We start from the raw sequence: 25848 nt of genomic DNA, 5'->3' as shown, positions 1-25848 counted from the left end.
ACAATTTGAAAATGCTTACATTTCCAATTTATTATAAGTTCACCTGATAATTTTTATTAATTTCAGCAACTTTAATGGATTGTTTCTAATATGTCTTATCCCCTAACTTTCCTTTCAGTGTTACAAATCTTGAATGTATTCTCTGGCAAAGGAAATGTGAGCATTCCCTCTAGAAAACTCGAGAACTATTTAATCTTCAGAATTTACCCCAATTAACTGGGAGAATTATGTGAGTCTTGAGTGAATTAAAACAGAAAAGTAAAACAAATTTGTCACAACCTTTTAGAATAATTTGTATTATGCAATTATCAATCTTATTTCTTTTTCAATGACTCACTAGTTTTAACTTCTCTTTCATGATAATCTGGCCATGATTTCAGTTATTATTATATCATTAAATATAAAATCTCTAACAGACAGTATGTAACCTTTAAAACTAACTACAAGAATAAAAAGAGGCATTTAAGTATTACTCTCCAAACTACTTGTTAGGATTCTTTAAAGCAAACTGGCACAATTCAAAGTAAAAACACTCTTTACTTTATCCAAATCTCAGATTTTAAAAATGATAACTCCAGAATTAAGTTAGGGCTCTGCATAGCCAAGAAGAGTCATTACAAAAGTCTATGCTTTAAGCTAAAATTCATTTACCAACAGGTAAGCCCCGTGGCCCTAAAGAATCTCTTGTTTTACACAAAACTCTAAGAAACTACTTCTAAAAACCTGGATTAATGGTATGTTAGAAGGATATTAGAGGCAGACATAAAAACAGCAAGAAAAGACAAGTAACATCTTGACGGTAACTAGATTAAGAAACACTATTAAAAAACAGGCACAAGAACGCAATCACAATATCCTTTTGGGGCTATATTGGGTTAGGTCAATGATTCCTACCCACTTCAAAATACTTCAAGAACATTACATCGCTATATTAAAGTATAATACTAGAATTACTTTTCATAATAATAATCTGAATTCATCAAGAAAGGTTAAATTGTGTTCATTATGCCTTAGTTTAAGAAACTATGAAAAAAACTTAATTTTAAGGCATGTAACAGTAAGAATATTAAGGCACATGGAAATAAGAGAATAATAACAAAGGTTTCCATCTGAAATGGTTAAAAGTTTGATTCAATTATATGGAGAATTAATGTATGCAGAATACCTCAGTCATAAAACATTGCAGCCAAAAGGGACCGTACAGGTTCTCTCTTAACAACCTATTTCAGTTCTTCCAGGTGCAAGGTAAAGGATGTGTGCCTGATTCTAGTTTAATATGCTATGATCTACTTATATTTTAACAATTTAACAGTTATAAATCAACTTATTGCTCCCATAAGGTTTTACAACTCAATTTTAAGCATTTTCTCAGCATTTGTATATACCAAGTTATTGAAAAGAATCCATGTCCTCTGAAATGTGTAATTTAAGGTGGTCAACAATCATACATCTAGAGATATAGTAGAAAACTAAATAGGTACATAAATAAGTACAGCATTTTACACTTAAACACCACATGAAAAAGGTAAAGTGAAGTATATTCAAGAGAGTTGAATATGTAGATGGAATTAGGCAAAAGGGATTTTAACAATTCCCTTCTGGATTAAGAAGTAAGACATATTTTAAAAGAATCATGATATAAAATTAATTTATTTGAACCTTTATATTTTGAATGCTGAGAGAAAATAAAAAATAGTTTTATCCCTAGCAAAGTAGGAAAATCCAGTTCTTACAAAACACACAAATATTTTACCCAGAACTGTACTATCATAAAGGAATAGATGGGATAAAGAGAAACACATTTGATGATCATGGCCTAGAAGGATACAATATGCCTGTTTAGTTGTTATGACAGATGGACTCTAGGCTAAGCAGTAGCTGGGGAACAGCAGTACAATCAAGAATAGGAAAAAAAAAAAAAAAAAAACCCAAAACAAAGAAACAAACAATATATTAAATAATATTTAGATTGCAGAATTAGGAAGAAAAGTACACAAAGAAACTAGATCATTATCAAACAGCAGCAGAAGTACACATTCCAAATTCAGCCTTCCACGCTAGGGATGCAAAGTGGAATATAGGATAACCAATTCATCAAATACTACTGAATAACTACAACATCCAAGGGCATATGGAGTAAGATATGTATAAGACACGATAAGCTTACAATCTAGCAGAGAAGACAAGGTAAATGGAGACAAGAACCATAAAAACAGTATGAACAAAGTGTAACAGGAATATAGAAGAGGGAGAAATTGCTTAGGGCTGGAGGGGACAAAAGACAATGAAAGGTTTTAGAGAAGGTGACACTGGAACCAGGCATAGAAAGATGGGTAAAACTGAAGGTTAAAAAAAAAGGGCAATAAGGAGAAGCAGGTGGAGGAGAAGCATTTCAGTTAAAAAAAAAAAAAAGGGTATTACCAAAGTCCACAGCTGAAACGGCATGTGCAAATACTTGGAGAATATGTTTTCTCTACGGCCTAGAGTATATGGAAGGGATCATTCACATGTGGGTCTACAAAACTAGGTTGGAATTGGATTACAGAGAACTAAACTAAGGATCTTAACCATGGGCGGGATGGTACTTGCTAAGCAAGAATAGGGTTTTAAAGTGGGTTGTGACACTTACCTGACATGTGAGCCTACTAGGCAAGTGACTTCTCTGAGTAAAATGACAATAATTATTGTGGTGGTTCTGTACTGTGTCAACTTGGCTAAGCTAGAACTCTGTTTTCCAGAGTCCCCTTCTCTATAAGGTCTGAAGTTAGAGAAATCTGTGTGATTCATAAGGCGAAAGTGAAGTTTAGAAGAGGTGAGCAACAAAGGCAGTGGTACTAGTAGATTCCAGCTTGCCCTTATTCTCTCATAACTTGGCATCCAAGTTTCTTCTTACTCTTGCCTTGATGTTGTCAGGCCCACAAACAGAAGCAATAGCAACAGCCCTCCACAGACTTCTCTACCACAGTCACATTCTGGAAGCTAGATGTGCCTGGCTTTCTAGATTTCCCCTGCAAGGTCTGACTTGTCCACCTGTGCCAGTGCTTCAAGAAGGCTTGTCAGTGACTTTTGCCTGGTGATGACCAGTAACGTAATTGCTATTGCCAGCTCCCCACTCTCCCAATCTCATATAGACTCAGACACACACAAGATTTATGGTGTCATAATTATAGTATGGCTTCAGAGGAAGATCCAAGACAGTCTTCTACATAACCCTTAGTGACACACACTCTAAAAATATCTAAATTGAAGGAAGGAGTGAAGATGGGAGAGGAGGAGGAGATACCTGATAGGACAAAGTCCCAGGGAATATACCAAGATATGAGGTCAAGGAATGTATGTTAAAAATATCTTTTTGTACATGTTGTGTAGTTTACAAACCACTTTCACCATATCTCTTATAAACCTAATGGCAATCCTAAAGAAAGATACAATTATTTCTACTTTGTTGGTGAAGAAACCTTTGGAGAGATTAAGTGAGGAGCCAGGGTCACACAGCCGGTGTCAGGGCTGAGATCCAAACACTGATCTACTCTTTCTACTCTACCATGCTAGCAGAGGGATGGAGACAACAGGTGAGTCCACACAAAACTGCTGTGATGAAGAAGAACTTGAAGTTCACTCAGAAAACCTCCATGATCTGTGGAAATTTCAATACAGGAGAGTTCAGGCTATTGATAGGCTGACGAATTCACTGACTATCATCTCACTATTCTGGTTTTGCTAAAAGTGAGAAAAAATGTGAAAGAAGAGACTGTGTTAATGTTTGTACTGAACATATACAAAGCAGCAAAATGTTTTATGACCATGACTGAGGGTAATTATATTAAGGAAGGTAAACACAAATTTTCATTTCTTCATAAATTGATTCATGTTTAATATTCTGCATCTATGTGGTATAGCCTTTCAGTGTTATGCCAAAAAAGAAAACCTGTTATTTTCTAACAATAGGTTAAGAAAAAAATCCCAAGACATTTTCATATAGAAAACACTTGAATAGACTACTAGAAAATATTACATGAACATGATGGTCTGAATAATCCCTGAATGACTGCTGACCTAAGAGGCTTCATACAGGTGCAACAATGTCAAAAGAGAGAAGTAGGAAAGTGACAAAGAAAATAATCAGGCCGCACCAAGAGTTGAAACAAGCTTTTGAGGTCTTCCACATTGAAGATATCATGGTGTTGTTTAAAGAAACAAAAGAAACTACACATTCACTTATTTTAAAATGTCTTACCATGAGATTCAAGTCCAGCTCCCTGTGCCAGCCCATTGTCATAGGACTGAAAAATAAAAACATTGTTCAGTTTAATAGGGAAATAATAATGATAATAATAAATGAATTAGTTCTTATTGCACTACTTTTTTTGTCCCAATTTTATTTCTACTTCTTCCATCTATTTACATAATTTTTCAATTCTAGTATACATGAATAGTGGTTTTAAAACTGCTGCTTGTACCTCTGTGGGAAACTTCATCAACTAAAGCACAGTGCAATGCACAATACCTGTGTCTTGATGACTCCTCCCATTTCCAAAGTTACTTAGGTCAACATCCTTTTCCCCTATCCTTCTCAGTGAGAAGTTGTTTCATAATTTGTAATATGGTGATACTCTTTTGTTATACTAGGCATTCCATCCTGGGATTCCCCCAGGCTTCTACATATTTTTTTAAAAGTTTGTACACACTGATAACCAAAGAATCTGCTTTGACCAGGTCAGATAAATTATAGTGCCTTGGGAGATCCGGGATGTCATTAATCATGTCCACCTGTCCTGGAAAACATTATCATAAGACCATTTTTACTTAGAAGCATACTTAATGGCATCAAAAAGCCATACAATAACCTAGAATTCTTATTTGTCCTCACCCTAGATCCCTGTAAATAGAATGTAACCTAGTAAAAAATCCCAAATCTATAAGTCATGTATTACCAATAGAAAATCTGATGATGTAATTAGGTAAGGCTGTCTTTCTCTCTCTTTTGACCTTTCTTGCAATCTTAGGAACAAATTTCTCAGTGTGACCTATGTGTTTCCCTGGTTGCAGTCATCATATTGGTTCAATAAATCTTTGCTGTATGCACTTAGCATCAGTTTCTTTTAAGGACAACATTAAGGTTTACTTTTTGTGCTTGAAAGTTCTATGGGTATTGACATGTGTTTCATGTATTAACAACCACAGTGTCAGACAGAATACTTCCACTACCCTAAAAATTCCCTGTGTATGTGTGTATGTATACACACATATACACATACACACTCTGTCCTATTTGTACGGTTGTCTTCGGGATTGACATTTGTTATCTTGACTCTCTACCGGTAGCTAAGAAAATGTTCCTTCTTGGAGGACAAGAGAGGGACTTTAACCTGCAAACTTGTATACATAGGAGTAGGTGTGTCTGAAGGAGCCCCTGAGTTGTTTTGCTGGTCTCCTGAGGAGGATGCTCTTCAGCAAGTTTAGAAAGGTCCACATTGTCCAAGGTTGGTCATTTAGTAGTTCAGGTATTGAAATATCCTTTAGTTCAGGATCTAGGTATTCGATCAAAATTACTTCAATTTGTCAGAGCTTGAAGAAACCACTCACATTATTGTCGGACATCTCCTTTGACTACTGGTTGGTAGCATACTGTAGTTCACAGGGCTCAGAAGCCCACCCTGATAGATGACCTACTGTTAGTTAGTTAAAAGTCGTTACACCATAGTTCCATAAATATATAAAATATACAGGCAGATTTTAGTCAAGGTCCTTACAAAATGATCTGTGATACTGTCAAACCCAGTTGATGGGACAGAAAAAGGAAAACAAAACAAGGCTAATATTTATTGAGAACCACTGAATTGCATGTAGCATTCTAGATCCCTTCAGGCTACATATTTTAAAAGTTCTAAAAATCTCAATTAACAAAGATTTTACTTTTTTGAACCAACATTTTGATGCCTATACAAATCATCAACTTCCACACTCCCTTCTTTTCTTCTGAAGCAATACTGTGACTTCTCTTGTTTTCAAATGTTTATTTAACCTCTTTTCAAATATATATCTGGCCTTCTTTAAAACATGTCCTGTCAGTACTTCTTCCCAATTGCCTTTTTGAAGTTTTCTAGATGCTAAGGTCCACCTTTCTCATCCCTTCTAAACAAACATTGAGGTGTCTTTTATCATTCCTATGTTAGTTTCCACCTCCATTGCTGTCTACATAACAAATCTTGGGGGAGATCTTGGGTACACTCTGGTATAGAAAAAAAAGTCTGGCATTATTATGCATTAGTAACTGAGATGCAGTAGTTCTCAGACCCTGATTCGTGAGCACTCTCCTCCATTGCTGCAATGTAGTTCTTACTAACAGCAAAGAGTTGTTTACATATTTTTAAGCTTGAGGACCTTTTCCAAAACAAAAATGATTGAACATATATAAATTTCAGTATCAGTTCTTAATTTTAGTTTGCTTATACAAATATTGATAACATTCATATTCACATTAAAAAGTCACCACATCTGGAGACAGACCTAAGCAGAATAGTTTACTTTGCTGTCTCAGAATGATTTAATTAAAACTGTTTGAGATCCTTTAAAGAGGAGCAGAACTAAATAATGACTATTTCAAAGCTGAGCCCCTAGCAATATCTATCATGGCTCTTATCCCATAAATACGAAAGTTGAAATATTAATATGCCCCCAAGAAATACGAATATGAAAACTCTTATAATGTACTATTATCATGATGTAATGTGTTTGCTATGGTTTGAATGTTCTTGTTCACTTCAAAATTCATGTTAAATTTAATCCTCAATGCACCAGTATTGGGAGGTGTTTAATATTGGGAGGTGTGGCCTTTCGGAAGTGATTGAGTCATGAGGGCTGCACAATTATGATGGGATTAGCTGTCCTCATGAAAGGGCTTGATGGGGAGAGTTTGCCCCTTTTTGCCCCTTCTGCCATGTGAGTACATAGCATTGCTCCCCTCTGGAGGATGCAGCAACAAGGCACCATCTTGGAAGCAGACAGCAGCCCTCACCAGACATGCAACCTGCTGGTGACTTGATCTTGGATTTCCAACTTCCAAAATGTGACAAATAAATTTCTATTTATTAAAAAACACTTTATTTCTCCTTTATATCTTCTAAAATATGCATTCTTCCCCCACACAGCAGCAGAACTAGGCATTTTGAAGTACATGATTTTGTCTTATTCACCAAGCCAAATCACTAAGTGCATGCACTAGGCATATTGTGAGAACATATTGTTAAAAGATGGTACTAGCATATTCAATTTCTACCCAGTATAAAGCTCTGACTCTTACTCCTCTCCTATTGCAAGTATATATAAGTTAGAAGAAAATGTAATGATTTTAAACTCACAAAGCATTATAAATATGAAACATCTATTTTGAGGTAGTTTTGGGTTGCCAAAAATAATTGTGCCTATAGCACCATTTAAGTAAATTTCAATCTCCCCACATAACCTCCAAAATCAAAACTGAATACAAGGGCCGACCCCGTGGCGCCCTCCGGAGAGTACGGCACTGGGATCGCAGCGGCGCTCCCGTTGCGGGTTCGGATCCTATATAGGGATGGCCAGTGCACTCACCGGCTGAGCACGGTGCAGGCAACACCAAGCCAAGGGTTGCAATCCCCTTACCGGTCACAAAAAAAACAAAACAAAACAAACAAACAATACGAATAAGGCTAATAAAACTCAAATCACACCATAGCGAGAATACTTATTCGAACTTCAGATTATCTGACTACAGTAAAAAAGACACCCAAATCCCAGCAAGCCACCTCTCACATCTCTTGCCACACCTTTGCAAAGAGCAAGGGTGATCTGTGAAAAATAATGAGGAAGAGAGAGAAGTGGAGCTAATGGTAGACCTGAGATTTAGCTAATCACTGCCTAAAAGAGGAAGTCCACGCTAAGTGTGAAAATATTGGCAGTCCTCGTTTTGTGTTGTTGCAATATGCATAAATTCCAGTTAGCGTGGTTTAAATAACACAACTTAGTTCTAATTTCAGTAATCTGGTGTATTAATTGTAATTGCAAAAAGCACAAACTTTGCTGCTAGCTCTACAGTCAACAAATCACTACATAAATACTAGATGTGCATCATGATTAGTGATCTTTTTTTTTTTTTTAAAAAAAGATGACCTATAAGGGGATCTTAACCCTTGATTTGGTGTTGTCAGCACCACCCTCTCCAAAGTGAGCAAACTGGCCATCCCTATATAGGGATCCGAACCCGTGGCCTTGCTGTTATCAGCACCACACTCTCCCAAGTGAGCCACAGGCTGGCCCTAGTGACCAATCTTTTTCAAAGTCTGTTAGCAATTGGTCACTGCACATTTTACTCAGCTCACAGAGAGCAAAGGTTATGGTTGTGCTGTCTCTTTGGCACTTAGTGATAAACCCACATGACATTTTACAAAAAGGCATAACCAAAAGAGGGGACTGGCCACCAAAGACAAAAGAGCAGTAAAGAAAAGGTGAGAACACTGAAAATGAAATTGCAATCAAACAGAATTATAGAAGAAGTAGCCATCATGAGAATATTGACAACGCTGCTGTTTGAGACTCTAGATATACAGTCAGAAGAACTAAGTGAAGGAGAAATACCTACATGAATGAGGAAAGGGGCTGAGATGATTCAGATGAAGAGGTTCTAGAAAAGTGCTGCTGGCAAAAAACTTCACATACAAGCAATTCTCAGAGATATTTTACAACATTGAAAACACAAACTATAAAATGCTGAAAGCTGATTCACACTTAGAAAGGAGTATGATCATTTGCCAAGACACAGAAAAGATGCTCGCTCCATATCGTAAGTTATATAATCAGAAGGCAAAGCACTGTTCGAACAAAGAAATAAAACATTTTAATCCTCAATATTTCTAATGTTTTATATACAGTGTACTAAATATTGATTTGCTATTTAAAGACATTCTCTATACATCTGTAACTTTTTTTTATAAATAGATTTTTACTATTTAAAAACATTCTCTATACATTCATAACTATAAATTATAACAGTAAGAGTTTTTAATGTTTTGGCAAAACATTTTTTTTTTTTTTTTTTTTGCTTTTTGTCTTTTTCCGTGTCCGGCAACGGATTGCAACCCTCAGTGTCGCCCCCGTACCGGACCGGGACCGGCATTGGGATCGCAACCCTCGGCGTCGCCCCCACGCCCCGCTCAGCCAGTGAGCGGGAACCGGTCTGTATGTGGGATCCGAACCCTCGGCGGGAGCGCCGCCGCGCTTCCCAAGCGGCGCACTACAGCAGTGCGCCACCGGGCCGGCCCTTTGGCAAAACATTTTAAAGGTCACAGAACAATCATAATTTTTCTCTTTGATGATTAAAATTACTTTGCATCATTTCAGCTTGTATGGTTATTGTTATAGTTTGGCACTACCATGCAAAGGGAGGACGGTCTGTACTAAAAGAGGCCTAGTACAACACAGCACTGACTAAAGGGAAGAGGTTTAAAAGAGAGTGCAAGTCAAGATGGCAGTGCTCAAACGGCATAACTCCTGGTGAAGAAAGTTAAAAAGGAAGGGAAGGGAGACAGTCCCTTTGAAGATCAGGTAGGTAAGAAAAGAAAACCCCAAAGAGTAAAGTTTAGAGATCTAAGAAACAAGAGAAACTCCTCTGCTACCAGAAAATCATAGAACACACGACCCTTCCTCCACCACTAAAAAAGCCACCCATTACAGAAATCATACTTTGTTGCACTAAAAAGAGAGCACCCTTAAACTATGAATTCTTATAAGAAAAAAAAATCCGTAAAATTACTAAACAGAAACAGAAAAAATCTATATACAAAGTAATTCTGAAATAAAAACTCAGCAAACAAATGAAAACACCTCAGTAAATGAAACCTGCCCCCGTCCCCAAGAAACAGGCATAAAATAGAAGAAAATTGTATAGAGCAATCCAAACTCAATCACACATCCTCGAACAAGCACTTGGAAATATGAAAAGGAAATTAAAAATTAAAAACAGAAATGGAAAAACAGTAGGAAGAAATAAAGATTTAAATGATTTCAGTAAAGAAACAGAAAAAAAAGACAAAATAATGTAAGAAATGAAGACTAAATTACAGGATGCCTAAGGAAAAATAGTCTCAAAAAATAAGGAACACAGAAGAAAGGCAGAAAACAGCCAAGAGAATAAAAATGAGATAAAGAGGTCTGACCCCGTGGCTCACTCGGGAGAGTGCAGCTATGGGAGTGCAGCAGTGTTGGTAGCACCGAGGCCGCGGGTTCGGATCCTATATAGGGATGGCCGGTGCGCTCACTGGCTGAGCGCGGTGTGGGCGACACCAAGCCAAGGGTTACGATCCCCTTACCGGTCACACACACACACACAAAAAAGTGAGATAAAGAAGTAAGAAAGGTCAGAGAGAAAGTGGTTGAGATGCAAGACAAAAAAGAACAAATATACACAAAATTGGACTACCTAAAGAAAAATAGCAAAATAATGAACCAGAAGTAGGGGTCAGCAATGACCCAAAAGTTAAATCTGCTTTTGTCCTGGTTTTGTATAGCCCTCAAGTTAAGAAAATGGTCTATCTTGCTCATAATAAAAGTAACACAAATTAAAAATACAGTGAGATATAATTTTCAAACATCAGGAAAAAAAGTAAAAATCAAAAAAGAGTAACATTTCACTGGTAAGGCTATGTGAAAATAGGCACCCTCATCCACTGGTAGGAAAACAAATTGGTCTGTCTTTTTTGGAGAGAAACTGGACAATATCTACTAAAATTATATATGCATTTATCTTTTGATCAAGTAATTCCACTACCAAGAATTTACCTGGAAGATATATCTCTAACAATACATAAATAGATATGCAGAAGGTTATTAATTACAACATTGCTAATTGAAAAATATATGCTCTGGGCCGGCCCGGTGGCGCACTGGATAGGTGCGCCGCTTGGGAAGCGCGGCGGCGCTCCCGCCCGAGGGTTCGGATCTCGCATGCAGACCGGTTCCCGCTCACTGGCTGAGCGAGGCGTGGGAGCAGCACCGAGGGTTGCAATCCCGTTGCCGGTCCCCGGTCCGGTATGGGGGCAACACTGAGGGTTGCAATCCGTTGCCGGACACGGAAAAAGACAAAAAAAGACAAAAAAAAAAAAAAAAAAGAAAAATATATGCTCTACACATAGAGTAGTCAAAAAAACCATGGCACATCCATGCAATGAAGTAATATAAAACTTAAAGAAAAAGAATGAGGAAAATTTCTATGAACTGATAAGGAGCGATTCTCAAGCTATAATGTTAAGTGAAAAAAGAAAAGTGCAAAAAAGTATCTACATTATGCAATCTTCTGAGTAAGAAAGGAGAAAAAAAAAATATATGTATCTTCTCATCAAAAAGAAATATAGAAAAGATAAACCAAAAACTAATGACAATAGTAACTATCTATAGAGTGAATGGGACCAAGATCATAAATATGAGGGTTAAAAAGGGGGGTGGTAGATAGAAGGGACTTTTGGAGGGGGGCAGAGGAGCCACACTTCTCTTAATGTATCTTTTTGTATAGTTCTAATGTTCAGAACCAAGTTAATGTTTCACATATCAAGTAAATAAATAAAATCAACAAAGCTGGCAGGGAGACCTAAATGTGGGTAAAGCCTAAAATTGAATCCAAACGGAAACAAATAAACCTAACTGTACTTCAAATAAATGACACAATCATATTAAAGGGGGAAAAGAAGTAACCCAAATATTTCTTAAATATTGTATTTTCACTATATACCTTCAGACTCAAAACAGAAAGAACCAATGTATTCTGTGTAATGGGTGCCAAGTCTGTCACTGTCAGAGAATAGAGTTACAAATGAAAGGAGGAAAATTAAAATGAACCCTGTGGTGTTGGATTGAAATTTGAGGTAGTATGTGTGGAATATACAATAAAGCATATGTATTTCACAGGGCCTGGTTTTCCAAAGCCTTGCAGTTTCAAATATTGACATTGCAAGGACAGGAAATTTTCCCCAGGCTAGTGAGTCTTCGTTGCAAGATAAGAATTGTGGCACAGCAGGTGGCTGGCTCAAAGACAGACTAGTTACTGATTGCTATGTAAAGATACTGAGAAATTGCTATAAGAAGGAATGTTTGCTAAGATCAAGCTTGTGTTGATAAGATCACTTAATTGTCTACTGCAATGTCATCTTGCTTGTTTCACTGAAAGTTACCAGCCTATACTGTTAAACTCTAACCCCACCTATGTCTCTTCCTGTAACTTCCTGGTCTGGAAAATAAATGCAAGAAGAGAACCCCAATTTGGCATTAATTTTCCCAAGGAAGGGATCCCTCTTGCTGGAGGGTCCCGGGAAAGTTAACTTTGGGGCTTCTCACTGCTCAGTAGAGATGGGCTTTGAGTAATCCTTTGCATCTCCATCACCCAGGGGAAGTGGGGTGACAAATCCGTGGGGGATGAAGCAACACAAGGCAGCAAGTATGAACTAATGGTTTTTAATATAGAGATAGATAAGTAAATATAGAAACACATTATGTGTGTCTGTGCATGCTTATGTGTGTGCAAGTGCAAGGGGGGTGTCTGTGTATACACACATACATACATTTCATAGCTCTGCCTGATGAAAGAAGGCCTAGAAGCAATGACATTCCAATATAGATGAAAACACCTAGTAATTATATCCTGGTATCTAAACATTGTCCTCCAATTAGAAGAATCAGGGCTCCTTGAAGAAATGACTGATTCTAGGGCTGAGGCTGGGAAAATGAAAGATGAACCTGAAATATCTTGTGCCAGAAAGAAAGGAGATCCTCAAAGAATAAAGGGAACATGTCAAAAGGGCACACAGCCTGCTTGAAGAGGTTCTCACAGGCTGAATCTGGGAAAATCTGAGCATCAAAGTGATAGTATCAGATTACAACCTTTTGAATGAAATAAGAATTTAGAGTCCTCAGTGATACAAATAAATAAGTAAAGAAATGAATAAATAAATGAAGGCAGAGAGAAAGCTTTTTCTAACAATAGAATTTCAACTGGTATTTACAGAAGGGATGCTAGAGCTGGAAAATCATCAATACATGCTAACAACACTAGTGGATAAAAGTTTGATGAGGGACAGGATATTAACAGTCTCCAGATATCTCACCATGAGATACTGAATAATTACAAAGGGAAAAATGCTTACTTTATAGAGAAAACTCTGGCATATACCACCTTAACCAAGTGAGCAATAATAGAGCAAATCAATATGCTATACCTCCAAATACAGTGCATTGAGAGGACAGTATTACTTCTTCACTATTCATGCCAAAAATGCATATCACTCTCCCTCCTATCTAAGACAAATCTTTTTCTTAAAACTTCTTGAAGGTTCTCTTCTTTATGCATCCACAGGCTTTTTAAAATTTGTGCTATTATAGATTCTACAAAATCTGATCCAGTTATACATTCAGCTAAAAACAATTCTATTCCTCTAAGAACTTACAGACATTTTCATTATGAAATACTGACTAGTAAAAGTTGAATTAATACCCTGAAATATTCTAATCTATAAAACTAAAAACTTCATATTTGGGAAACAGTAAATCTGGGAAGCTGCACTTCTAATTCCCTAGTTTTCTATAAAAGGTGAAACAATAAGGCAAAGGATAATCTGAGCTGAGACTAACCTTTTCCTACTACTGCCAATAAAAAGATTAAATTGTACTGTGTGAAAGAACATTTCTACTTGATATTCTCCTTAAAATAAACCTTAGATTTAAAAAAAAAAAGTGTTAAGAAAACAATAATTATCCAAAAAACTGTTGTTAGCCCATTCAGTCTTGTTATGTTTGGGTCTTGCTAGCCAAAATGGTTTAAGAAACTCACACCAATACAGGAATAGTCACACCAGAAACGCCATAATCTTCCAGTTTTCGTGAACAGGGCTTTCCACTAACTCCTGCTAGGATAAGCTATTGATATTTGTCTTTAAGAATATTTTTTTCTTCTAAGGACGACCAATCCTTTTCTAATAGACATTGCTTCATTAGACAAAATCAGATTACATTTACATTTTAATGGCGAAGGAGTCAATCTGCCTTTTAAGATTATTTCTATATTATGTTCTGATACGTGATGTACCCAGAAAGCAATCTTACAGCCCTTATTTGCAAATTCTTGGTTAAAGAGACAAGGCATACTTTATACTGCAGCCCTTATATACCAGTAATAAGTTAAACTAAATAGTCCACTTTATCAACATAACTCACCATACTTCTTTTAATATAGTTGATGGCTTTTTTCATATCCATGCCTGACCAGTTGTTGAGCATATAGCAAATACAGGAAGCACAGTAAACAAATCGCATGTCATTTTCACTGCCTTCAGGTACCGCACAAAAACTGAAAAATAAAACCAATATAATTTTCTATTAACACTCGGCTATACCTTAAATTTTTTGCAGGGGGGTTAGAAATACCTACTTATTTAAAAAAACATATTCTACTTGATTGTTCAATAACAAATAGGATTATTAACTTGAATAATAAAGAACTATCTCTAAATCATCACTCTACTCCAAAGTTCTGATTCCTGGGTAGTTTTACAATCTACCAGTGTTACCCATTCCCAGATACTACCAATCATAGTGAGATTATCTGCTGCCAGCCAGGGACAACTGTGGCACATTGAGTTGAGAATTAATACCAGAAAAAGTAGCAGGTAAAACCTGGAACCTATTGGGTAGTAAAGATTCCCAAGCCCAAGTTTTGCTATGTGAAATTTCTTCTAAATGTTATACATAGATAACCATTAATTAACTGATCATATTATGTTTTAATTGAATTTTTACATATTTAATTAGTTTTAGAGGTAAAAGTCATTGTTGCATAACTATAAAAAAAGGATAAGGCAGCCGTAGTCAAAGATTACACAGAAATACTGCGATATTAGTCACATGTACCAGCTGAGGTAAATACTTAGTTTTATAGTATTTCCAATTAATATCAATTAATTCTATATGCCTACATTAATTTTTCCCTCATCAAGAACAATGTTTTGAAAACATTGACAGGAAAATAAGATATGAATAGATGAAACACAAAGATGTAACAACATAGCAGAATTTCCTTGCAAGTTTTTTCTTCAGACAGCATCACTACTGCTTTATCATTCACAGGTTAAAAAAATTTTTCTTATCTTAAAACTCTAGAAAGATTCTTCTTTAGATACACCACACAAACCACCAAATATTAATGAACATAGTCTTTTTTTCTATCCTTTAAAAATGTCACTGAAACTACCTACACTAGAATACAACATTTATCCCTTTCTCCCCCAATCAGCATGTCTTGATAAATAAAAGTTCAAACTAAATGTATGCTTACTTCAAAATATCCATTTTTCCAACTAGAAGGTAAATTAAAGTAGATCTTAATACTGAAACTATTCAACAATTCAGTTATGCATTTATTGTCTGTTAAAAAAAAGAAAAAGAGAAAGGAGAAAGGAGTTCTGCTCTTGTAACTACTTTCATTTTTATTTACACAAGAAATCTTGGATCACTTTTTTAATTAAGCACTTAACTATGAATACAGTAAACTTTAGGTGGTTCTAATAACAGTCTATAATCCTCTAAAGATCTCGTATAGTATTATACCCATTTTTTAGTTCCAAATTATTTTTATTAAAAAAAAAAAAAAGTAACAGAGAATGATTCATACCTTCCATCTTCCAGCTGAAGGGCTCTCAAGCCTGCTAAGCAAGCTTCTTTATTTACTCGACTTAAGTCATCTCCAAGAATAACTAAGCATGAAAGGCCAGTGTAGGTCATTGCTATGTGGCCACTATCATAAGGATGAGCTGTTCCAGGATTCTAAATTCAAAATTAATATAATGTTAATAAACTGAAATGAAAACATTTTATTAAGTAATTTGACATGAAGTTTTAGTAAACAGTAAAAATTAAGTGTTGTTCATACAGATTTGTATACATATCTAATTGTAAAAAACAAACCTCCATTTGATATACAAGGGCATTTCAAAAGTTTGTGGAAAAATAGAATTAAAAGATAATATGAAACACAAACTTTTTAAAGTACCCTCCTATATCTCAACATAAGTATGATCGCATACATTCCAGGCTACATAATTTTTAAATTTATCTTAGAGAACTCAAGTTTTATGGATGTAGTTATGATATTCAAATAAACCAATTTATTTGAACATCATAAAAGCATGTAGCCTTTTAAACAAAGAAGATTTATAAAAGAAATAAAAATTGTTTTATATAGTACAAATCTACAATACCACAGTGGTAATCACCATATAAAAAATTTAAAAATATAGTTGAAAAACCTTATCACTCTGCTCACATAAAATTTACTTGAGTCTCTAATAAACATTAGCACTTATAATATCAAAAAACAAAAAAGAAATGCAAAGAAGAGCTCAAAATACTAAAACTGGAAAATTGTCTATAAGTAAAATTGCCCAGGCAGAGCTCTGAAGTCAGACTAAGAAACTCATATTACCACAATGTGGGTTGGATTAGTTTGATTCATTTGAGTATTTCAATAAAAGAACGATAAACAGTTATCAAAGATTTCTTAAGCTTTATGAAATATGTGACTCCTTGTAAAGACTCTGGCAGTTGGCACTGGCAAAGATAAAAATTTAAAAATGGTTTATCATGCCAAATGACTTTACATTCCACAGTATACAAAAACATTTAGAGTTTTACAATTAATTAAAAATTATCAGCTGATCTATTAACCGGTTATTTTTAAAAGATGATTTCACTGGGAACATGTAAAATTTCACAATACTCAGCACAACCAGATACCGGTTTGTAACCATTGTATAAGCAGACTGACTCCATCAAGGAAAAACTTTCTATTTTGTGAGGCCTCTTTAGAAAAAATAATGAAGTTTTTCTCCACTTTCAACGGTAGAAAAATATTGGTGTTTTATGCACAAATAGAACACATAGCAGGCTTGTTCTAGGTCTGCTTCTCTGAAAAAGAAAAAATCTCCTCACTTTGTTAGAACTCACTGATTTTTATAACTGGCATGTGCTGGTACTAAGCTCTGAGGAAGTTCTACCTATTGTCATAAAAGTCATCAAATTAATCACTACTCGGGTCAATAACTACCTTGAGAAGAGTTTTTCTTTTATTTCTAAGAAATGAGAGCTGGATATGAAGTCCTCCCAGAATACACAGAAGTTTACTGGCTTCATAAAGAGCAAGTATAAAAGTACTTGAAAGCTCTATTTTCCATTTTTCCAGGAAATCACCAGTAATTTTCACACATACACACACACACACACACACACACACACGACACAATTTTTCATAATGATTATAGAAATTTCTGGGTGTATATGTACTGCACATTCTTCCAGGAATAAGGTGGTTATAGCTTTCCCTGAGGGGTTTCAGTGTATAATACACATTATTAGACAGTATAGTCAAGCATCACTTAACAGAGATGTTCTGAATAATGCCTCATTAGGCAATTTTGTCATTGTGTGATCATCACAAGGTGTACTTACACAAACACATCTAGGCTATATGGTATAGTCTATTGCTCCCAGGCTACAAACTTGTACAGCATGTTACTGTACTGAAGACTGTAGGAAACTGTATCACAATGTTAAGTATTTGCATCTAAATACAGAAAAGGTACAGTAAAAATATGGTTTTATAATCTTATGAGACCATCATAGTATATGCAGTCCATCACTGGCTGAAAAGTTATGTGGTACATGACCATATTTAACTATATTGAAACTTGGAAGTGTGGTTCTTTCTGTATGAGGGGTCTTCAAAAAGTTTATGAAAACATTTACATTATCTTTTCATTCAGTTTTCCACAAACTTTTTGAAGTACCCTTATATAATTTTTTAGTTTTCTTTCTCACTAAAATCTTCCCACATTCCTTCTCCTTCCTTCTGACCCAAAGGGAACCAACCTTTGATGGATTGAATGGAATACCCAGGTATGAAGATCCTCTGAAACCACAGCGATTTAGATTTGATCCTAGAAAATAAAAGCATTTGCTTGTTTAAAGTATACCTTATTTTTGTACAGATTCTTGTTTTGGGTTTTTTTTGGCAGCTGGCTGGTACAGGTGTTATCAGCACCATGCTCTAACCAACTAAGCTAACCAGCCAGCCCCTATTTTTGTACAGATTCTAAAGCAGTTTAATTATACAATCTTTCAGAAACAGTATTTTTGTACCAAAGCTTTGTTATTGTCTCCATTTTCATGCTAGCTAATGTTGAATGCTTACCATGTGCCAGATCCATTCTAGGTGCTTTATGGGAATTTCCTCATTTAATTTCCACACCAGATCCAGAAAAAATTAAGATTTCCTACCATGTAACTTTTATTTAGAGCCCACCTCATACATACAAAATGCTTTCATACTTCTCCTATGTAATAATTTTTCGCGTGATCAACATACTCAAACCTCCCTTCTATAGAACAGAAACAGAAGCCCAGAGGTTAAGTGACACATACAAGGTAACACTAATGACGCAACAGGGTAGAGAATCCTGACTTCCCATTCAATATCTTTTTACTTTAACTCATTGCTTCTTTACATGTGAGCAAGCTAACAGTATGAACTGTTCATCAGCCACAGAGAAAATACACATGCTGTTTTTCAGAGTCAGACAGACCTTCCGAGTCCAATAATCCACTAAGCTTTGAAATATACAGAACAAGTTAGCACTTAGTCTCTACTCAAAGTATGTTTATACACACACACTTTTTTCCCATTTAAAAATTTTCATTTTTCAAGATATCAATGAAAATACGAGTTGGAAACTTAAGAAAACAGTTACATCTACAATGATTATGGGTTTGATAGCTATTAGAAATCAGCATGATAGATGCAGAAGGTAAGAACGTATGATCAGCGGACTATATGCACAGCTACTAAAAAAATCAAGTTGGTTTAAAAATAGGCTCTGATGTTAAAAACTGTCTTTATACGGCTCATGACTAGTCCACGACTAATTCATAACAGTTTTTCACTCTCTTACATGTTCAAATCAGGCACTGTACTTTATTCACCTTTTTATCCCTAGAAATACTTAGAATAGTAGCTTACACATTAATTCTTTGATCAAATAAGGAACAACTAAATTTAAAACTCTCCACCAATCTTCTTCTATTGGCAAAAAATGTATTTTTGCCAATAGATAATGGTGATAATGATTTCAGTGAATATGATTCTCTTATCCCTGTTAAAGACATCAAAATTGGTAAGCCATTTAAGACGTACCAATATATAACAAGTCATAAAAATGCTCATACCCTTTGACCCAGTAATGATATATCTGAGAATCTACTCCAATAATTTCAAATATGAGAAAGGTTATAGGCACAGAAATGTTCACTGTGGTGTAAGAATGGTGAAAATTTAGAAGCAACATAGAAGTCCAATAGGTTAAATATATTAGGCTATATCTACTGAAGGGAACATTATACTGCTATTAAAAATAATAATTAAGGGCTGGCCCATGCCTCACTTGGGAGAGTGTGGTGCTGATAACACCAAGGCCAAGCGTTCAGATCCCTATATAGGGATGGCCGGTTCACTCACTTCGGAGAGCATGGTGCTGACAACACCAAGTCATCCCCTTACCAGTCATCTTAAAAAAAAAAAGTAATAATTAGTAACACTATGTAGCAACATGCAGAATACATATGATCAAGAGCAAAAGCAGAATACAAAAATATATGTGCATTATTATGTTTATAATTAAACAAATGACACATATCAAGAAAGCTTGGAAGGGAATAAATAAAATATTAATTATATGGAATAACATGAACAAGGGTGAGTTTTGTTTTATCTATTAGTCATTGTTGCTATAACAAATTAACACCAACTTAGCAACTTAAAACACCATATATTATCTCACAGTTCTGTATGGTCAGAAGTCCAACACAGGTCTCACCAGGCTAAAATCAAGGTGTTGGCAGGGCCACATCCTCTACTGCACATTCTAGGGGAATAATTTGTCTCCAAGCTCATTCAGGTTGTTGGCAGAATCAAATTCCTTGCAGTTGTGGGACTGAGGTCTCTATTTCTTTGCTGGCAGTCAGCTAAGAGACCCCCTCAGCTGCTTGAGCCTCTCCTGCCGTTTCTTGCACGTGTGCCTCTTATTTTAGAGTCAGCAGTTGTACTCAAATCACTTTCATGATTAGACTCTCTCTGGCTTTCCCTTCTCTCTTCTGCCTTCTTTTACTGCATTTCTATGACCAACTCTTCTGTGTTCTTCTGCTCATGTCATTATACTGAGCCCACCTGGACATAAATCGCCTATGGATAATCTCCATATTTTAAGGTCAGCTGATTAATATAACCTTACCTCCCACTTACAAAGTCCTTTCACAGCAGTATTTAGTGTTTGAATAACCAAGAGACAGGAATCTTGGGTGGATATTTTTAGAATTTTGCATAGCACACCCTCCATATTTCAAATCAAATGTAATGTTATACTTTTAAAATCTAAAAATCTTACCAAGTTATGGATGTCTTTATCCTCTTATCATCACTTGTTTTAATCCCTCTCTAGTTGGGTGAGGGGAAGTGTCAAACAGTGTATTTTCCTATATGGCTTAAAATTTCAAAATCAATTCTTTTCTTTTTTTTCCCCTTAGGATTGCCTTTTTAAAGGTTATCCTTTAAAGCTACCAACTTGCTGACAGTCCTTCATAAAAATCGGATCCCATTTCTACTTTTGATGAAGCAAATTCTGATTGTAGCTTTCAGGTCTGAGTTTATACTCCCAGGCCTGTGTTGAGTCCTCTGCTAACATACAATTCTGTCAGGTATTTTACATAGAGGCAGACATATAGTAGGCGTTCAATAAGATACTTGTTTCTAAGTGAAATATTTCTTTGGAGGTAAATGAATAAATTGGCATTTCTGTTTGCTCATTTCTGTTTCTAACTTAGTGAAATTAATAATTTTTCTGAGAGGCTGGCCCGGTGGTGCACTGCTACAGTGCGCCGCTTGGGAGCATGGTGGCGCTCCCACCGAGGGTTCGGATTCCCACATACAGACCGGTTCCCACTCACTGGCTGAGCGAGGTGCGGGCACAACACTGAGGGTTGCGATCCCGTTGCCGGTCCGGTCCGGTATGGGCGCGACACTGAGGGTTGCGATCCATTGCTGGACACAAAAAAAGACAAAAAAAGGAAAAAAAAATAATAATAATAATTTTTCTGAAAAGCAGCAGAAATAATGATGTTTGAAAATACCATATAAAGTTAGGAGATTTTGGCATGAACACCTGGAATCAAACTCAAGAACTCATTCTTCCTAGCACTGTGTTCTAAAGGCAAGGAGCAACCACTCTGCACCAGTTTCCTCCATTTTTGAACTAAAAACAGGGTTCTTGTAAGGGTTAAAGGACATGTTTAGATTGTGCTAGCACAGTGACCAACGTTTAATAAATAGTACCCATTTAAAATCAGTTAATTATATTTTATCAAAAGTGAAACAGGAAGACATTAACAGCTTTTGCTGTAATTTATCCAGGGAAGTTTTTTAAAGTAAAAAATGCCTTTCTTTCTTTTCAAAAAGGAGAGTACATACTGTTATCATGAAAAATGCATTTATGATCTTAGGAACCAACATCACAATACATGGAAAGGACAATGTTAATATTTCTTGACCTCTTCTGAACTGCCTGTGTACTATGAAGCTGGATAACAGAAATAGTTTATTTCAATATAAACAACAAAAGAGATCTTAATATTTCTTATGGGAAGTTAAATACTTAAAAAATCCAAGCAAAATTACTTATTAAATTGGGTTATCAACCACATGCTTAAATCCTAATGTCTTAAAATGATGCTCATAAAGGGGTAACAAATTTTCACCACTCTTAGAATATTCATTAGGTACTCCTTTCTGATTCTGTCAAGATTTGTCTGATATTGTACTTTCCTTTATAATTCTAGTAAGCTTACTTTTTCATGATAATTATTAAAGTATAAACATGCAATTCATTCCAAATTTGTGACTGGATGCATGCTACAAGTAAAGTTTAAACTTCTTCAGAGGTTATTAAATAGCACCATCTAGTGTCCCTATTCAGAGACAATTGTACTGTGAGAGATAAAATAAAAATACGTTCAAAATTAGATGTAGGTGCTTCTAATAAAGGACAACTCTTGGGCTAACACTATTAATGGTAGCCATGCTGCCTAAAGGTAATTCAAAACCTGATTTAATCGTGTTCTTAACTTTCTAATCTCCATTTTAAAAGTTAGGTTTTGCATTAAGCAAACAGAATTCAAGTGAGGAATGTGACAATTTTTTTATATAATGAACATTTATATTTTATGAATATATAAACAATTCTTCACAGGTCTTAAGGAACATAATAAAGTTTCCTATTAAGAGTATACGTCCTACACAATTCCTTGTTTATGGATGTCAAGAAAGACCCAGACAAGGTAACTCAAAAATTCTGTAGCTAAGAAAATGTTTTTTCTGCATCTGTTTTCTAAATTTCAGATTACAATTGACCCGTGAACAATATGGGTTTGAACAGTGAGGATCCACTTATGGGCAGATTTTTTTTTTTTTTTTAGTCAGTGACTACTGTACAGTATTGTCAATGTATTTTCTCTTCCTTATGATCTTAATAACATTTTCTTTTTTTTAGTTTACTTTAAAAATACAGCATATTACATATATAACATATAAAATATGTGTTAATCAACTGTTCATCAGTAAAGCTTCTGGTCAACAGTAGGCTATTAGTAGTTAAGTTTTTGGGGAGTCAAACTCATAAGCAGATTTTTGACTGTGTGGAGGGCGGGCACCCCTAACTCCTGCATTGTTTGAAGGCAATTGTAGTTTTAGTATCAGATCTAAACCAATTAAAAAAAAGGCAGGTAGGAGACTTTCTTTCATAGAGATTACAGATTAAATAGTATCTCCTCCAACAAAATAGCAAACTGAGAATTCAGAACTGCACATGGACCGTGAAATGTGGAATGGCCTACCAGACATATTACTATGGACAGTTGGAGATATAAACAAACACTGTTGGACACTATCTTTGCAAAAAACCAGCACTCTATAATTTTTAAAATCTGCAAAATGTTGATTTAGCCACATGAAACCATACTTACATTTTAAGCATGTTATTTTTTTTTTTTTTCCTTTTTTGTCTTTTTTCGTGACCAGCAACAGATCGCAACCCTCAGTGTCACGCCCGTACCGGACCGGGACCGGCAACGGGATCGCAACCCTCAGTGTTGCCCCCGCTCCTCGCTCAGCCAGTGAGCGGCCGGTCTGCATGTGGGATCCGAACCCTCGGCGGCAGCGCCGCCGCGCTTCCCAAGCGGCGCACTGTAGCAGTGCGCCACTGGGCCAGCCCCTTAAGCATGTTATTTTAAAAAAGGGCAGCAATCTGAAAAATCTACTAAAAAATGAAATCATTAAACATTTTTTCTTTTAATATCAAAAACATTTCCAAACACTTCATCCTAACATTATAAGCGATCTATTAAGGATACTGGATTTATTTTCCTTTAAAGCCATAAGATAGCCTCAGAGTTCGCATAACAAAATATCAAAGACTGGAAACAGAAAACTGCATTATAATCTTCTCTCTAGCATTAACTAGCTGTATCACTGTGGACAAATTATTAATCTCTCTGGACCTTACTATCCTCATTTGTGAAATGAAGGACTATATTTCTCACTACATTCTAGCTCTAAAATTCTCTGGTTGTATCCTCTGTCAGAGAAGGGAATACACAATTCCCAGTCTGATCCCTTGTGTTTCCTAAATATTTCCTCCTGAGGTTGATGAGAAGGGCTCAACTCTCCAATGGTCTGACCACACACTTATTAGTCGGATACCACTAGGGTCTTTACAATCCTGGAATTAAATGGAAGTCAGGGTTAATTATGATTAAATATTCACAATGTCCTTAAGTGCCATACATGATAGTCTCCTCTAGAGACTCGTATACTTAAACAGTAAAACAGTATTGAGACTTGGAGTCAGAAGCCCAAGATTTCAGTCCAATTCTATCTCTTAACATCTGTGTGAGGCCTCAGGTAGGTCTTTTAATCACTTTGCCTCTCAGTTCCTCTTCTGAGACAGGCTGATTAAAGAACAAATTCGATGAAGTGTGTGGCAGTGCTTTTAAAATGAAAAAACATTAAATAATGCATTATTTCTGCCATTAAAAAAAAATCAATATTTGTGTATAACCATATAACTTTTAGTTTTTAATTGTTTATTTTTGTTGTGTTTTAAAGAGAAGTTAAGCTAAGACTTTTTCTAACTTAAAAATTTAAATACAAAAACATATTTATTGCAAACAAATGCAGATATATAAGAAAAATTATCTTACCTTGCCATTCTCTCCTACCTCTGCTCACATCTACTTACTCCTCCACAAAGATCTTCTATGTGTTCTTTCAGAGATTTTCCTATATATTTATATTCATAGATTGTTAAAACACTTGAGTGTTTGTAACTTATCACTTAATTGTATATGACAGAGTTTCATGTCAGTACATATATAGATCTACCTCAATCACTTTACTACTGCATATTATCCTTTACTGGGCCATAGTTTATTTAACTGTCTCACTTTTGAGAAGCATTTATTTTGCTTCTAATTTGTTACTGTAATGAACAATGCCAAAACAAACATTTTTCTACATGTATGTTTGTGGACATGTACTATTTTCCTGAGGTTATTAACAAATTACCACAAACTCGATGATTTGAAAACACAGAAGTTTATTCTCTTAGAGGTCTGGAGCCCAGAAGTCCAAAATCAAGGTGTTAGCAGTATTGCTTCCTTCTGGAGGCTCTGTGGGAGAATCTGGTGGCTCTCTCCTAGCTTCTGGTAGCTGTGGGCAATCTTTGGCATTCCTTAGCTTGTTGATGCATCACTCTAATCCCTGCTTCTGTCTACACAAAGGCTTCTTCTCTGCCTTGAGTCTCCCTTTTCTTTCTTTTATAAGGACACTACTCATTGGATTTAGGGCCCATCCAAATCCTAAAGATGATCTCATCTTGAGATTCTTACCTTAATTACATCTACCAAGATCTTTATTACAAATAAGGCCACATTTTGAGGTTCTGGGTGGACATATCTTTGTGGGGCCCCTTTTCAGCCCACTAGAGCATCCATGAGAATGTCAGGTAGGATAAAAAACTATACTGCTGGGCCGGCCCGTGGCTCACTCGGGAGAGTGTGGTGCTGATAACACCAAGGCCCCGGGTTCGGATCCCATATAGGGATGGCCGGTTTGCTCACTGGCTGAGCGTGGTGCTGACAACACCAAGTCAAGGGTTAAGATCCCCTTACCGGTCATCTTTTAAAAAAATAAAAGTAAATAATTAAATAAATAAAATAAAGTGCTTTCTGAGGAGAATTCTAAAGGCATCAAACACCAGCGAAAGTTTTGTTTATGTTTGGCGGCACCGATACACGGTTTGGGCAGTCGAACCCAGCCTCACTTCTCCGTCCCACTTTCTAAGGAATGTATGGAGGGAGGAAAGCCTAGGATCAACGGTGACAGGAGAACTCAGGTCCAGCCATGGAGAGCCCAGAAACGTGTGCTTTCTCCCACATCCTCCTCGCCTCCTCCCCACCGGCCTTCACTGCCTGGCTCCGCCCCCTACTTCTCCTTCCACTCTGTCATCCACAACCCCGACGCCAGACCGAAGGATCAGCGGTACTCTTTCCACAGCACCCTTTCTGGCCACCGGGTGGATCTTTCTCAAGATGTTTGTGTCGGATCTCCTGGCTCGGACGAAAGCCGATTCTTTCTCAAGCAAGCTGCGTCCGCCCTCGCCTCCTGCAGCCTGGTGGTGG

At 36.1% G+C, this 25848-nt stretch overlaps 1 protein-coding gene across 1 annotated transcript in view; it reads right to left on the bottom strand.

Moving 5' to 3' along the window:
• Nucleotides 1-25848, bottom strand: part of PGGT1B (protein geranylgeranyltransferase type I, beta subunit) — a 56518-nt gene that overhangs the window by 12811 nt on the left and 17859 nt on the right. The window contains exons 3-6 of the mRNA XM_008569844.1: nucleotides 17938-18005; nucleotides 15686-15837; nucleotides 14233-14365; nucleotides 4238-4283 (exon numbers count right to left, since the gene is read on the bottom strand). Coding sequence (XP_008568066.1) covers nucleotides 4238-4283; nucleotides 14233-14365; nucleotides 15686-15837; nucleotides 17938-18005 — 399 coding nt within the window. The remainder of the gene's footprint in view (nucleotides 1-4237; nucleotides 4284-14232; nucleotides 14366-15685; nucleotides 15838-17937; nucleotides 18006-25848) is intronic.

The sequence above is a fragment of the Galeopterus variegatus genome, unplaced genomic scaffold, assembly GCF_000696425.1.
Source record: "Galeopterus variegatus unplaced genomic scaffold, G_variegatus-3.0.2 Scaffold29, whole genome shotgun sequence".
In the NCBI taxonomy this organism is placed as follows: Eukaryota; Metazoa; Chordata; class Mammalia; order Dermoptera; family Cynocephalidae; genus Galeopterus; species Galeopterus variegatus.
Note: the sequence above shows the minus strand (reverse complement) of the source record. Positions and strands in the feature narration are given on the sequence as shown.